This window comes from Anoplopoma fimbria, chromosome 21 (genome assembly GCF_027596085.1).
Source record: "Anoplopoma fimbria isolate UVic2021 breed Golden Eagle Sablefish chromosome 21, Afim_UVic_2022, whole genome shotgun sequence".
NCBI classification, from domain to species: domain Eukaryota; kingdom Metazoa; phylum Chordata; class Actinopteri; order Perciformes; family Anoplopomatidae; genus Anoplopoma; species Anoplopoma fimbria.
This window is the reverse complement of record NC_072469.1, coordinates 14,502,203-14,517,723: the sequence shown is the minus strand read 5'-3', so window position 1 is coordinate 14,517,723 and position 15,521 is coordinate 14,502,203. Positions and strand designations below refer to the sequence as shown.

The following is a 15,521-nucleotide window of genomic DNA, read 5'->3' as shown; positions in this document are numbered from 1 at the left end:
GCTGGCAGTAAATATTCAAGGTTACTTCTTTTTCTCTACCCCAACTTCCTGTCGTAAATTCAGCGGTTACTTTAAAATCAGCGGTTGGACTGCTTGGTGCTTGGTTGTTGCCTAAACTGATGCACGTCAGATGAAATGGAACAACCTAAGTGTGTGATTCCTGTCAACTTTACCTGAGCCAAACCTTCCATATTTATAAAACCCTTTCTGTTTTCTATTTCCACCCCTTTCCCATTGAGACGCCGACATTCATGGCCATAAAACGGATTAGTGAAGAAGGGGCATGCGCCTGACAACGGGATATATCCTTCTCCCAACTCTCCTTGTCAACACAGATGCAGGCGTACGGTCCCTGCCCGGAAAAGCGCAATATCACCAAATGGCCCTTGCGCAGACATCATCACAATGCATCCTGGGTGTAGCGACAGGAGGCTTGGGGACGGAAGCTCTCCTGTGTGGAGTCACAAGATAAAAGAGATCTGTTGGGCGATTATCACGCCGCTGGGAGCCACTGGAGCGCTCTGTCTGCTCTCGCCACTCTGTTTTGTTTGTGTTGTCTTCGCTCAGTTCTTTTCTTGAGGGGATAAACACAGCCAGGCACACACAAGCTGACGATAGGGGAAAGTGCAGAACTGCAGCATCCAGCAACCCTCTCATCTCGGCGCTCTCTCCCTCCCTCTCTCTCTCTCGACAAAAAACCCTCCATTTTTCAGGGGGTAAATACGACGGGAAGCTGTGAAATTAATGTCGCCCACTGTTCTCGAAAAGCCACACTTTAGCGGCAGCACTAAATGTCAGCTCTCTTTAGAGTCAGAACGCCGCTCGCCACGGCTTTCAACTCGGGGGGGAAGAGAAAATCAACATGGTTCTCGCTCCCTTCACTCACTCCACCGGTGGACCAGCAGAAGTGGGCCTGATGGTCCTGAATTAGAGGCCCCAGCAAGGAGCTTGAGTGACAGTGAAAAAAGCAGTTTGCCACATTTATTTAAGCTACAATGACTGTAGCACGCAGGCTCTATCTAGCGATAACTAATTTTGGGTTCGATCGGCCCCATCAAGCCGGCTGTCAGACTAGCATGAAAATGGCATTATCCTGTGCACATTTCTGCCACTAATGGCTCCAAATAATTGCCCTGAATGACAGTGGTCCTCTTTTTTTCCCCCCCGAGTTGTATGTGTGTGCGTCAATCCCGGCTCGACAGCAATCTGGCCCAGGGCATGGTGAACACATCTTAATGTCTCTTTCTATCACTCTCCTTAAAAAATCTCCTGCAGCTGCTAGCGTAATTTTTTTTTTAATCACACGTCAGTCATTCTTAAAACATAATCTTGTGCTCATGATGCTCTGAGAAGTGGCTAACATGGTGAAATGTGTTACTGCTCCTCATCAGCTGAAAGGCAGCTGTCCCGGGAGCAGGGAATAAATATTTTCAGACTTTCCCTTGTGTAAAATTGCGTGTGCGTGTTGATGTATGCGCAGTCATTGCCCTCGCCCTTCCACCCCTGACGCTGTAACTCTGCCTGAGCACCTCTTACATGTTTCACAGACGGGTCCTGATATGTGTGTGTGTGTGTGTGTTTGAGAGAGAGAGACAGTTTTTTTGCACAGTGAATCAAGCTGTTTATTCATCGCTCCCCAATTCTGGTGATTGAGGCCTTTCACCAATGTTTACGATCCCGGTCCAGATGTTCTAGGAGTTACAGATGTAACACACACACACACACACACACACACAGTGATGATGTTTCTGCCCATGAGGGATTGAAGCAAGGCACATAGAGGAGGGTTGAGAGACCAAGATGTAGCCTTTAGAGTAAAAGAACTATCAAGGTGGTCTCTTGTCTAGGGGCCATAAACTGTCCTCCACTCAATAGACCAGCTGGGAGGCAGAGCTTCTCTACACCAACCCAACAAAAGCCTCATTGAAACCGATCACTTCAGTCAAAAGAATCAGCCCCTCCCCTTTCCTTTGTCCCTGTTGCGTCTCACCTTCTCACTTCCCATCTTGTTTCCCCCCCTGCAGGTCCAGAATGCTCCAGGAACTTCACCTCCAACAGCGGTGTCATAAAGTCGCCCGGTTTCCCAGAGAAGTACCCCAACAACCTGGACTGCACTTTCATGATCTTCGCCCCCAAGATGTCCGAGATCATCCTGGAGTTCGAGAGCTTCGAGCTGGAGCCCGACCCGACGCCCCCCACCGGCGTTTTCTGCCGCTACGACAGACTGGAGATCTGGGATGGCTTCCCTGGAGGTGAGCAAGAAGTGCTGCTTAAGGCTGTACTTTTTATTTCCTTTTTACACCAGAAAACGTAATTAATTTGAAAAATAATAGCTGAAATCCCACTGCTTAGAAATTTGTTATCCTGTAGTGGTGAAAAAAAGATAGATAGATACTTCTCTTCTCACTGCTTTTTTTTCAGAGGGAAATGAACATCTTTAAACAAAATGACGACATTATCCGGGCCAGTGGGCTAACTGCTTTAACCAGATTTGGCAGGGGTCCAAGAGTCTGTCGGCATGAGTGTAACGCTTAGTCATCGTTCCACGCAAAACACTTCCTGAGCCTCCCTCCCTTCCTTTTTCTCTCACGGGCTGCATTGATCTTTTAGTGTCTGTGCATTTGTGGAATTTCAGGTCTAATCTCGGCCATGATGTTTTCATGACGCACAGATAACACAATTCAGTCCTGGAAGAAATGACTCTGAAAGGAGATTTCCTTCAGAGGTTCCCTTGTGTTTCCCACAGGAGAGAAGTTGTACTGAACCAGCTTGGTCCGGTAGAGGAAAAGGCGAGCAAAGGCCCACGCAGATTTGGTCACACAATAAAATATTTTCCACAAAATAGCATTCTCGAATCCATCTAAAAAATCTGCAGGTGAGAGACGGGTTGAGAGGGGGCGCGCTGTGTTCAAAGCGATTCCTCCACGGCCCCCGAGATGAGGCTTTGAACTCGGAGAGCGAAATCACCTCTTGAAGTTTTGCAGTTTTTCCTCCCGGCTATTCAAACGCGTGGTGCAGACAAGATGAAAGCTTTTTTCTCACCCATCAGCGGCTGAAAATTGAAAGAACATCAGTATTCTCTGCCGTGCCGTTGCAAGTGATAAGGTTGAAGTGTAAATCAAGGCTCCTTTTCAAGTGAGTTTACTCGATGTTGAATATTCTCTGAGCTGAGATCTCCGCAGAGTTGACCTTTGGTTCCACAAAGTATTTCCATAACTCATTTGTAGGTTCTTTCGTAGAGGTAGGAGGTGGTTTAATTTTCAAGATTTGTGTTGATTAAGAAGACCCGAAAGGCTCGGAGAGATGAGAATATGTCACATTATTATCACCTTTTAATATAGATTTTTTTTGTTACGAAAGAGTTGCTCAGTAGTCTGGGGGAAAAAGAAAGTTTCCCGTGCTACTTCCGACTTATTAAAATTCAGAGATTTCTCAGTATGTACGACACAAAAGGAGCAGAATAAGACACACTAGAATCTCTTTTGTCCAACAGCGAGCCTATTCACTGGACACTTTGGACTGATGTGTCATCAGACCATTCAAGTGTTGTTGTGTGTGACAGACAGCCATGGGAAGAAAACCGTGTGTCGGCTTTCGCCAGGTGGCACCTATGGTGCCTGCTGGATCAATAATGCATTTGCACGGAGGCATGCTGGCGGTCAGGGCCGTGCAGGGATGGGAGATGTCCGGGCAAATGCTGGCCTGCGTGGACGGACGGGTGTTGCGTCAACGGCCTCCACTCCCTCGTCCCACTTCCCCACGAGGAATGGAGAGCCAGGCAGGACGCAGACTTCATAGCGAGGCTCTTAAAAATTTCATAGCGTTGGTGGAGTCATGCAGATAATCCGGGAGATGGCATTTTTATGTTCGGCCAGGGCCTTAGCGGGTTTAAAAGCACACATATATTTTCACACAGGCACCTGGGTTGCAAAGATTAATCGGAGCCATCACACACACACACACACACCCCACCACCGGCCCGTAACTCCCCGCGGCCCGGCCTTTGCCTTTCATGTTTAAGAGCCGGGCTTAAAGTGGCATGTTTTGGATGACAGGAGGCCACGGGGAGGCAGGACTGTCACTCGCCGCTGAACACAGCATTACTAATCACAGATAAGCTGCAGGTCTCCACACACACACTCCACACAAGTGCATGGATCATAGCGCACATCAGAGACATAGGGCAAGGTCACTCTGCTCTCTTGCTCCCACCCCGTTATCCCAAACCCAGGTTTCTCCCATGCCGATCTGTCTCCCCCTAATGTCCCTCCGCCTCCCGTTCCCCTGTCTCTCCCGCTTCCCCGTTCCACTCAGTCTGCTCAGTGGAACATGTCTCTCTTTCTCTTTTATTGCTCTCTCTCACTCTTTTTTAATACTCCCCTATTGTCTCGACCCAGTCTCCTACACAAAACTCACTCGGCCGCAGCTGTATCCGCCTCAAGTCACAAAAAGAAAAGGCAAAGGAATTTACGGCCAGCAAATACACAGAGACTGTGACCTGCCCAAACCACAGGTCCCTCTTCTGCTCGGCTCTTTTTGTGTCCGACAGGCCGAGCAAGAATGTCTTTTCTCAAGCGCCTTAATGGTGTCGGGTAAAAAAAAAAAATCCATACCTCACTGACACACTAGTTTTCACACCTCCATGGTGGCGTCGGTAGTTAAACCCATGTGTGACATGGCTGCGGCACACAAACAAATATTGAGTTAACCCGAGTCTAACCCGACTAACACTGTTTGTGCTTCTTTCCCCTTTCTCTCTCCAGTCGGGCCATACATCGGGAGGTACTGTGGGCAGAACACACCAGGCAGGATCATCTCCTACACGGGCATCCTGGCACTGACAATCAACACCGACAGCGCCATCGCTAAGGAAGGCTTTTCCGCCAACTTCACTGTGATCGAAAGGACCGTTCCGGAGGGTGAGCTGACATGAAGAACACTGAGAATTAGACAGATGGGGATGTAAAAAGAAATTGTATATTAAGGTAGTAATCAAGATGAGATCACAATCCACAGACGTTTTTTTAGTGGAAGAAAATCTGGATTAGATGAGCCTGAATTGAAACTAGGTAGTTGAGGGCAATAAAGTCACCCCCCGAGGACTAATACTAAGAATAAGTAGCAGATGTTGTCTGCAACTGAAACCACAAATGCTCCTATTATGACAAATTCCCACACGTTTAACAGACTTTAAGAGTTATTAAATAAACACCTACTGCTTCTTTATTTGGGTCTGCCTCCCGTGGTTTACAAGACTCACAAGTTTACACACTGTGAGCCCAGACGGGCTCCAAAAGGCAGCTTCCCCACCAGTAACCACCCCGGACACACTACCCCTAGGGCTTTAACATGCAGCGCCTTCATCGCAGGGCTCGACCCCCTGACCCCATTCCACAAAACGCTCCAGCTAAACATTTCATTAAGGAAGACGAGCGCTGCTAGGAGTCATAAATCTGTCCAGAGGCTAGACCACCGCAGACGAACACAGTCCGTCTTTGAATAGAGATGGAGATGGATGACGTTCAACAAACCTACTAATCGTCTCCAAAAAAGGTCTTGCCCAGAGGAAAAGACAGGCGCTGAGCACACACACACACACACACACACACACACACACACACACACACACACACACACATACAAACGACCCCGCCTCACAGGAATGAGCGATGACTACTGATGTAATTTCTCCTCAGTTTCCTTCCGAGTTACTTGACTCGCTTTAATCACACATCTAAATTCAGATTACTTAAAATCAACTTTTCACATTCCCAATTAAGAGGCATGGTGAATTATCTGACCCCTGATCAGTAAATATCTTCATTTGCATGAGTTGCTCGGGCTTACATCACCGACCGAGACGCATCCCAGATAGGAGAAAAATCTCCAAACTTCAAGCCTGCGCTCTTCCAGTCTTATACCACTTGAATCATTCATAATCCCCTTATGCATAATACACGGTGGATTTTCTCGCCTCCGCATGGCAGAGGGAACGGTACCACTTGAGCTGAAAGCTACTGATGCGAGGTGATAAGGTGAAGAAAGGAGGCCTTGTCTTCTGTTATTTCCCGTTTTCGTTGCTCTCATTCCCCCACATCACCCTCCCCGCCTGTCCAACCACCCTCGCTATCTCCTCGGCTATCAGCCCCGCATCGGTTGGTAACCCACATGATCAGATACCATCCTTAGTGGCAAACAAACGCCCCTTTGTGTTTCCGCTGATCATGATCCAGTTATCTACGTGTTGTGGGCCTGAGTGCAAAACTTTGACGAGAACGGGCAGTCTCCTCAAAGAGAGCTGCCCACGTTAAGGCTGGAGAGGTGCGAGACAGTGTGTTCGGTCTCACGTTGAGACTCAGCGAGAGTGTGCACGCACGTATGCGGCCCCGCGTCGACACTGAAAAGCACAAACGTGCACGCTGACCCAGTGACTGAGGTGTTTTAGCAGTGTGGCAGATGGGGGAACCATCTGTGTTAGCTCGTAGTCAGCAGCCACATAGCTGCTCCACACTGCTCCCCGTCCTGTGCCCTCTGAGTGAGAGTGTGTCTGTGTACACACAAGCACATGACTGCATTTTTTGGGCCAAGGGCCGCGAGTTCATGGCAGCAGGAGCATCGCAGGCTAGCGACCTCAGGGTTTGAAACACTGTCGCTTTATGATCAACTTCACCATAAGGTGAAAAAAAGGAGTAAATAAACAATAAGTAGAGTAATGGTCCACATGAATGTGTGAAAGTGTGCCCTCACAGTCGTATAATGTCGTAGTTGTGACATTATACGACTCCTGCTCAGACCAAAAGGTCATATTGTTAGTTCCAAATGTTGCAGCGGCTCTGTCCTCGGCGGTGTCAGCATGTCTGACCTCCAGGGGTTAGAGAGGCCGACCCCAAGCTGACCGGGCTCAGTCTTCAGTCCCGGAGCCCAAGATGCCTCAAAATGACTGCCCCATGTCAACACAAACAAGGGGAAACCGCCTCCTACCAAGGCTGGTTTAGCCATTGAGTGTGATTTATGGCCCAAAAACACAGCAACTAAACACAGCTAAACTCCCCCAAGAGACCAAGTTAGGGAATGTGGCCACTGTCTGCAAAAAAAAAAAAAAAAAAAAAAAAACTGCCAATAGGGAGCTGAGGGAAACGGATGCAGTCAGTGGAAGAAATAACTGGAGGGAAAGTCACTTTAACACCTAATACTGGCGTAATCTTGGCCCACACTGAATGTTTTATGAGGACATTTTTACGCCTTAATGCGAAACACTTCCATCCAGCCTCCATTAGAAACTAAAGAGGGAGAAACAGGGAGGATTTACTGAGGCGTCGCTGATGCGCTGTTCTTTTTCCGGCCAGCAGCGCTGAGTGCCTGTCGTGTGGTGTCCTCCTCCCCAGAGACGAGCCCTGATTCCGGGGGACAGTGAAAGCACGCGCCGGGTGCATTCTGGTGCTGAAGATTCCACTAAAACAATCTCTTTCATTCCCCTCAGACTTTGACTGCAGCGACCCTCTGGGAATGGAATCGGGAGAGATAACATCGGACCAAATCATGGCCTCGTCCCAGTACAACCCCAGCTGGTCCCCAGAACGCTCCAGACTCAACTACTATGAAAATGCATGGACGCCGGCAGAGGACTCAAACAAAGAGTGGATACAGGTACCACATCTTTTTACTCATGTCACAAAGAAGTGCTTATTAAAGGAGGTATTAGATTCAAATATCACAGAAAAGTGGCATTAAAGGTAGTTTCAGTTAAGGAGGAGAGGTAGAGAATAACTGAAGAGTAAACCATGGCAGCGTAGAACAATTCCCCAACTGCCCGCGCGGTATGTTTTTGGCGGTGAGTCACAGTCTGAGGGTGCACGCAGTATTAGAAGTGACTGCTTCCTGCCTGAACACAACAGGAGTGTTCTGTGTTTGTCCTTCAGTCTCTGGAGGTGCAGTGTCTCCGTTGCGCTTTGACCAGACCCAACAATTTCGATGATGAATGCCAGCCGTCCTGATGGTCCTCCGGGGCGGTCGAGTCCACACCTCGGAAATATTGCCTGTATCCACTCTCTCTCCGTCTATCTGTCTCTGTCTTTTCTCTCTCTCTGTCTTCCCGTCCTACCTGATAACTTCTTCCTATTCTTTGATAACAGTGGCCGCCTCCGGGGATGCTGGGATTTAGTCCAGGCATCCTGCCCAGCCTCACACAAACACATACACACACATACACCAAAACAGGGCCCTGTCATATTTTTCTGTCCGTCGGCTTATCTGCACAAAGCGATCATGAGCCACCGGGGGAACTTTATGTGGAAAGATTAAGGTATATATGGAAAGATTAAGTAAGGGTATATGTGACTTATCTCCCCCCCCCGTGACACAGCCACACTACCTGGATGCATTTGCCGCACGTTTGATTTATTAACCGAAAGCCTCCAGGCCTTGTAAATGCCCAGACTGTTTTCTTTCTTTCTCTACTGTTGTTCTACAGTCCTTGCCTCATTGCTGAAAAGTTTGGGCCCCTATATATTCCTCCCGGGACGCATAATAGAATGACCCGAAGCCAAATATTTGCTCGAGGAGGGCCATAAGCAAGCTTTTCCTTTATTACCGCTATGAAAATATTTTCCTGAGGTCCCTGGTTGCTCCTTTCGGACTAATTGAATCAGTGTTTTTCAGCATTTGGGTGTGTGCGGTTTGGAGTGCATTCTTTCATGCATGTGTGTCCATGTGTATGTTCTTGGCTTTGTGGGCGACCAGGAGGGTCTGGCCGGGTCCATATTGTCCCGCAGAGGAACCCGGCATGCGTCTGAGTGGATCAGGAAGAAGCACGGCCTCCCTCAACACTTCCTCTAGCAGTTAAAAAAGTCTGTTGTATTGAAGCATTTTTTCTCTCTGAAAGGAAATGCCATTGTTCACAGTCAGATATGTGTAATAAGGGTAGCAGCGGAGGCTTGCTGGCCTCTCTGGCACGGTTTGCCCTTTTTGTCAGCGGAAATTACAAGTGATCACAATGATTTGTTGCCACTCTAGACTGCCCCTGCTATAGTATTGATCATATCGAGGATTTGATTTGGCAGTCAAATCTGGATTTTTGCTCTAATGGGCATGCTGATTTCCCCGATACTAATCACATCAAAACATTGAGTGGGGCTCCTGTAATTTCAGAGCCAAGTCTGTGGTCTCCACCTGATTTATGCTTTCGAAGGAGTGCGATGCACTTGTGCCGAGCACTCCAAGCAGAGGCCCAATTATCACAAGTGGTATTAAAAGAGTAGGATTCTTCATTCCTCTTTCATTAGGCCTGTCCATGGTGCCGCAACAAGCTCAGGCTCCCCTCGCGGCACGTACAAATCATCTCGGTGCGCCGTCAGATGCATAGTAATCAATTCATTATTTATTTCATTATCATTCCCTGACTGCAGTTTGAGGCCAGCCGTTTTTATTATTCATGACAGGGCCGCCGTTTGATTCCTGGGCTTTTTTTCTTTTGCTCTGCTTTCCTTCTTATTTTTGCTGAACATAATCCAGATTTGTCATCCATTTTAATGCCGCCTCATTCTAATGCACGGAGAGGAGGAGGGCAAGATGCTCTTCTCTCGGTAATTAGGTTGGTGTGGTGTGGTTCAGCATCGAGTGCCGGGTTAGCCAGGCCATTAATCAGCCCTTTGGTGTACACAGGGATGGACAGATGTCCTTCTGAGGGGGCTTGCGGCTTGAAGAGAGAGCAAAGAAAGAGGCAATAATCCTTCATTTCATTTTTTTTCCCTTTGTTCCTTTCAGATCTTCTCACTCATTCCTTTTTTTCCTGTTCATTTCTCTTGAAAATGCCTGTCCACAGATCTTTATCAGGGTAGAGATTTCTGCATATTATCTGCCCGTGTGAGTCGTGGCCGTCTTTGAAGATTAGGAGGATAAACAGCGTGGCTCTCCGCAGCAGGTTGCAGCAAAAAATAAATGAGGGGGTGCACACCCCCACTCTATCCAGCTTATAGGCTGATCCTTGCTTTACGAACTCTCCTCAAAGAAAGCCAAATGACACATAACACTGCGTCTCCACAACACATTCGTCTCTGAGAGGAAGCTATGTGGGGGGGTTTTTCGCGTCCTGTCCCAAAAAATGACGGGGAACGTGACAGCGGGGTGAAATTGCAAAGAAGCTGCATAGTGCTGTAGGCTTTTTCAGATATGTCTGAGAAATGAACAGAGAGTCACCACAGCACCTGAATGATACGATAAAACCAAAGACTGGATCTCCGTCGGGTGGCTGCCATTGATCGCCTATACACACAACATGAATAATTTACACTGTCTTGGAGAGAAACCCAACTGTCAATACCTGAAAGCCTCTTTATTGAGCAACTCATAATGGCAATATGCAGTAGGTTATCTCATGAGCTGACTTTGCTCTCTATATCTATAATTCAGCTAACAGTGGCTCCTGCCATTATCATCCTGCCAGGATGCATGATGCCTTAATTACCTCATCGGTATTTATCAGCCTTTATGTGATTATGATAACCTTAATTTGTTTAATCATAAGAGGAGATAGCAAGTCCCTTACACCTTTGTCATTTGAGAAATGCTTTTTATCTTGCTTGTTTGACAGCTGACAGCACTAAACAGGAGAAGCATCAGTGTTTGTTTGCACAATATGCTCCTTTATCTCCTGCATGTGATACTAATCTAAACAGTCAACCATTTACAGAGGAACAAGTCATGGGTTTACATGGGAAGGGAAGAGGATGGGGGCTTTGTGAATCTATGAGGCAAACAGCACTTAGCAAAGATAACAGGTTGAGTTCTGGCCGCGTGAACAACCAAACGACCACTAATCGACGAAGACGCCGCTCAGGCCCCCCCGAGTGCAGAGCCGAACGTCTGACGCCAAACCTCCACTCTCTGCCATATCCTGCAGATATGAATGTGCTCTCAATTACCACAGGTCAACGAGTTGCAGAAACGGCCCCTTCACCGCCATTGTCTCTCTCTTCGCGTCCGTCCCCCGTTCCATGGCTCACCGCCGTGCCGAATGATGAGCAATTACAATACGGAGAGGTAATTAACAGCGGCTTCTCAGTTGATGAAGTCCAGCGAGGGCAGACGAGCCGAGGCTGGCATGTGGCCGCCGGTGAGATCACCATCGCGTTGAAACGGATGGAAACAATGGACGCTCTCTGTGCCTCGCCGCTCCCTGGGCCTCGCTCTCAATTGGAAAATCAATGAGAGGATAGAGACCCACACTCGAGTGGAGTAGCCCAAAAGTGGGATGAGAAATCGAAACATGAGGGATGGCATGAGGTAATGAAACGAGACAGTGCCGCATAAGTACCCCGAGACTAAATCTGCCGTAATCAGTGTGATTTTCAGCGTCTGCAGCGAAGACATAAAGAAAAGAGTCATCCGCAGCTGTGTATCCTGGGAAATGATCGTCAAGCAGCTTCCAGACATGACATACCTTTAGGTCGTCCTCTCTTCCTTCCTGATCACTGTTTCTTAGTTTCATAATCATGACTCAGAGCGTTAGTCATGTGTGTGTTGCAAGGACGGGAATGACCCAAGAGTCTTAAAGGTGATTCAGAAGGAAGGAACAAAAAAACCTCAGTGACAAATGCTTCCTCTAACAGCTGGGCTGTTTATCCAGCTTAATCATACAACGGCACATATCTGAGCACAGACACACACAACAAACCAGACAACCTTTTACTCTAATACAGCTGTCACCTGACCTATACATAGCTCTTTGTCAGGGGGAAAAACAGACGCATCGGAAGACGTGCATAATTTAATGCCACCAGAGAGGTGTCGGTGGGGGGGAACTAAAAATAGACTGTCAGGTGAACACCGTGATAAATGGGAGGTCGTGAGTGGAGCTCATAGGTCCTGCAGCATTTCAGTAATACAATTTTCATGAAAGGAGAATTAATTACACTTGCAGGTAATGGAGCTATTCCGAAAAAGCTTCCGCTAACCAAAGCCCTGTAGGTGAAATTAGAAAAGATTTCTGAAATACTGCGTCTGGGACTACGAAAGCATCTCTTCAGCTGCACGGTGAAGTAGCTGCGTGTTTTAGTCCATTCACAAATATGTCATCTTTCTCTTATTACCATAGAAATTAAATTAAATCAGAGATTGTATGCGGAAAAACAACAACAGGTGACTTGAGGCTCTTTCTGTATTTGATGGCCCGAAATAATTTCCAGGCTATCTCTCTCCTAACTATACCGTCCTTTGAGATCCATAAAGCATTTCCAGAAGTTGTGGGGGGGTGTATGTGTACCAGCTGCATCCCAGACTTCGGAACACAGTGGAGCGCTCTCTCCTTCCTTCCTCACCCTTGGCATTTCTCTTGTTGTTGTTTTATGGTGAGGGAAAACGAATAAACCCGTTCCCCTGAGGCCTCGGTTATTCAGTCAGCAGCCCACACATACACTCACACACACACAGATTGGAAGCTGGAAATGGATTTAAAAGAAAGTATTCAGTAAACTTCTCCCACCGTACGGATTGCTGCATGCAACTTCTTGGCAACTCAATTATGGGCCAATCAAGCAGCGAGAGATAAAGCTTTTGAGCCTTCGCTGTTTTCTTGAACGCTCCCCACACTCCTCCCCCATCCCCTCCTAAACCACATGTGTCCTCGCTGCACCCACACAACAATGACTGGCCTCAACCATGTATCATGTGGCCTTGCTCCACATCTGAGTCAGTCAGCACAGAGACAATGCCGTGAAGCAACGGAGAGACCTAATGATCACGCCCACAGCTGCCACCGCTGTTGAGGGATAATTGGAAAATCATCTCTTGAAACTTGTAGGAACACACACAAATACATAAATGCACTGCCTGCCTGTCAATCCCCGACATTCGTTCCCACACACACACACCTCAATCAAACGCCCTGATGCGTATTTCGGTTCGGTTGATCTAATTGCATGCACACCAGGCTTTAACGGGCTGATGTTACAAGCCCGAGCACGACTAATGCTTTTTCTGCCTCTCTGGTTTCATTAGTCTGTGAGACGACTTGCCTCACACTGGCTGTTGTGTGGCAAGGGGCTTTGAGTCATCTGTTTGTCTCACAACAAGAAGGTAGAGAACACCCAAAACACACGAGTCAAACATAGTTTTTCCGGAGCAGGAAAAAAAAACTCCTAGGAGACAAGGACGCGTAGAAGTCCTGCCCACACATCAGCCTGACTTTGCTTTATGGAAAGATTCTGAGAAGTCTGGGTGATTTCTTACCCCAGTCTGGCATGTTTATGACTCAAAGTGTGTGTGTGTGTGTGTGTGTGTGTGTGTGTGTGTGTGTGTGTGTGTGTGTGTGTGTGTGTGTGTGTGTGTGTGTGTGTGTGTGTGTGTGTGTGTGTGTGTGTCTCCAGATATGAGTTACAGTGAACCAGCATGCCCAGAATGCATGGTGTCATTTTTCTATAGGTGGGCTTGAGTCCAAACACGCACTCTCAAAGGAGAAATAACAATATGGTGAATGAGTACCAGACGGCAGCTCCATTCTGTTAGATCAGCAGAGACTCAACACACAGCACATCCCTGTAGATGCTAGATTAGGAGTCATAATTCACACCTTTCCGCGCAGTGATTACATCACCCATTAAGCATGATTCAGCCTTTCAGGGCTCGATGACAAATGGTTTATTATCTGAGAGTGATATACCGACCCGAGAACCACTGTGCACCGCTTGCGATTTCTAAATGTTGGTTTATGTATATAGGTCAGCAAGTGCTGTCCGTGGCTCTGGGCTAAAAGGAGTCCCACTAGCAATCATTATCTGGGCCTGTTTGTTTTCACTGTGGTCTCTGTGGTCTGGGACGGATTGTGCTTTACATCGTAACGTCCTGTGACCCCTGTGACCCCTGGTCTGTTAGCGCTGGGCTCTGACTCGTTCCTCCGCTTCTAACAAGCAGACATTAATAAATCATGCTCTGCTCATTACCCATGCCCTGTTATCAGCCTGCATCTGTGAAATTGATCTAATCTGTGCACTTCTTCACTGGAGAACCCGTGCTTCGGTCCTTCACATCTTCCAAGGCATTGCTTGTCAGTGGCTCTTTTTACCCTCCCACCCTTCTCCTCTTCACTGTTCTCTCTTTCTCTTCCGTTTAACTTTCCTTCCCTCCTCTTTCCATTCCTGTCGCACACTTTCATCGTTTTTCCCCAATGGTCACATCCCATCACAGAAAGGTGACCAGAGCTCCCAAAAATTTGAGCAGATGTCCTAAATCCTGTCCTGTGTGATTAACTAAACCCAATTTTTGATTTGGTGTAAACTACCGATCGAAACATTCTTTTGGTGCTGCCCCACAGACAGACACAGTTTTTTTTTTTTTTGCCATGTACAGTGGTGTAGCGAATTGACGAACTAACTAAAGATAGCGGCGATGCATAGCAGTGACGTTATTAAATTAAAATATGTACGGCGAGAGATTAAAGAATCCATTGTTGACAGGAACCTGCAGCCAAACAGCTAAACATAGGAGTGGAGAGGGAAGTAGTATACCTGGGTCATTGCTGCCTCATGGGATCATAAGAAACCAGTCGGCAGTAAAGTCTGCAAGAAAATATACTACTATTATTATTACTCCTGTTAGTTTACACTGAATGTAGCGTACTGGAGGAAACGCCCACTGCGCCAAGTGACCAAGCCCGCAACCAACCACCGAGGTCTGAAATTTCACCCATTCTCATCTGGTCATCCCAGCGTCACAGTTTATCACTTTTTTTTACTCTAATTGCATATATTTAGTATCATTAAATTTTTGCCAAAAGTCATTGGGTTTGTCTTACCCTAAAGCTATTGAACTGCAAATGATGAAAGAACATTTTTAGCCCCTTAAAACTGGCCAATTCACACAAACATGAATTCACAACAACAGCAAAATTTCCAGCGGGCCCAGAATGCTGATTAAAGTCATACGTCATACATCCGACCCTCTTCATATTCCAGCACGCTGAGGTTCTGAGATTGTTGGAGTCTGAGCACCCATGAGTGTTCCCAATTAGCCCCGCCACTCATTTCATTCCCAGGGGCTCTCCCTCTCCATTACACCTAATGAGGTCTTTTTTCAGAGAAACATCCCAAGGCCAAGTCTTCCTATTAGACCTCTTCTTTTTTTACGGAGACCTTTTCAGTAAGCCACTTTCCCATTGGTCCGGATTGGAAATGAGTCAGGCTGGCCATTTGAACACAGATGTTACAGGCCTGCCTGGGCTTGTGTATATATACGCCAGTCAAGCCAAGCTGCCATCCTGCTTCGCTTTCCTCATCCAGCGCTGCCAGATACGGCCTTTTACCAGGCAGAGAGGAATTCAGCTCCTGCGTTATTAAATGGGAACCGTCTGAAGCTGAAGGGATTTGATTTTGTCTCTATTTGTGGACCCAAACGAAATCTGGGACTTACTGTATAAGCCCCTTGAGCCTGTAGACAGGAACAAAAGTATTCCGTCTCTGTACGTGACTTGTCTTTTTTGTTAGTCTCCATCCATCCAAATCCTTTGAGTAGCCAAGAGCGAGAGAGCGGTA

The 15,521-nt window shown here is 47.3% G+C and overlaps 1 protein-coding gene across 5 annotated transcripts in view; it reads left to right on the top strand.

Moving 5' to 3' along the window:
* Positions 1 to 15,521, top strand: part of nrp1a (neuropilin 1a) — a 149,872-nt gene that overhangs the window by 116,451 nt on the left and 17,900 nt on the right. For all 5 annotated transcript variants that reach the window (XM_054622632.1, XM_054622635.1, XM_054622634.1 and 2 more), the window contains 3 exons: positions 2,025 to 2,252; positions 4,764 to 4,919; positions 7,481 to 7,647. In XM_054622632.1, coding sequence (XP_054478607.1) covers positions 2,025 to 2,252; positions 4,764 to 4,919; positions 7,481 to 7,647 — 551 coding nt within the window. The remainder of the gene's footprint in view (positions 1 to 2,024; positions 2,253 to 4,763; positions 4,920 to 7,480; positions 7,648 to 15,521) is intronic.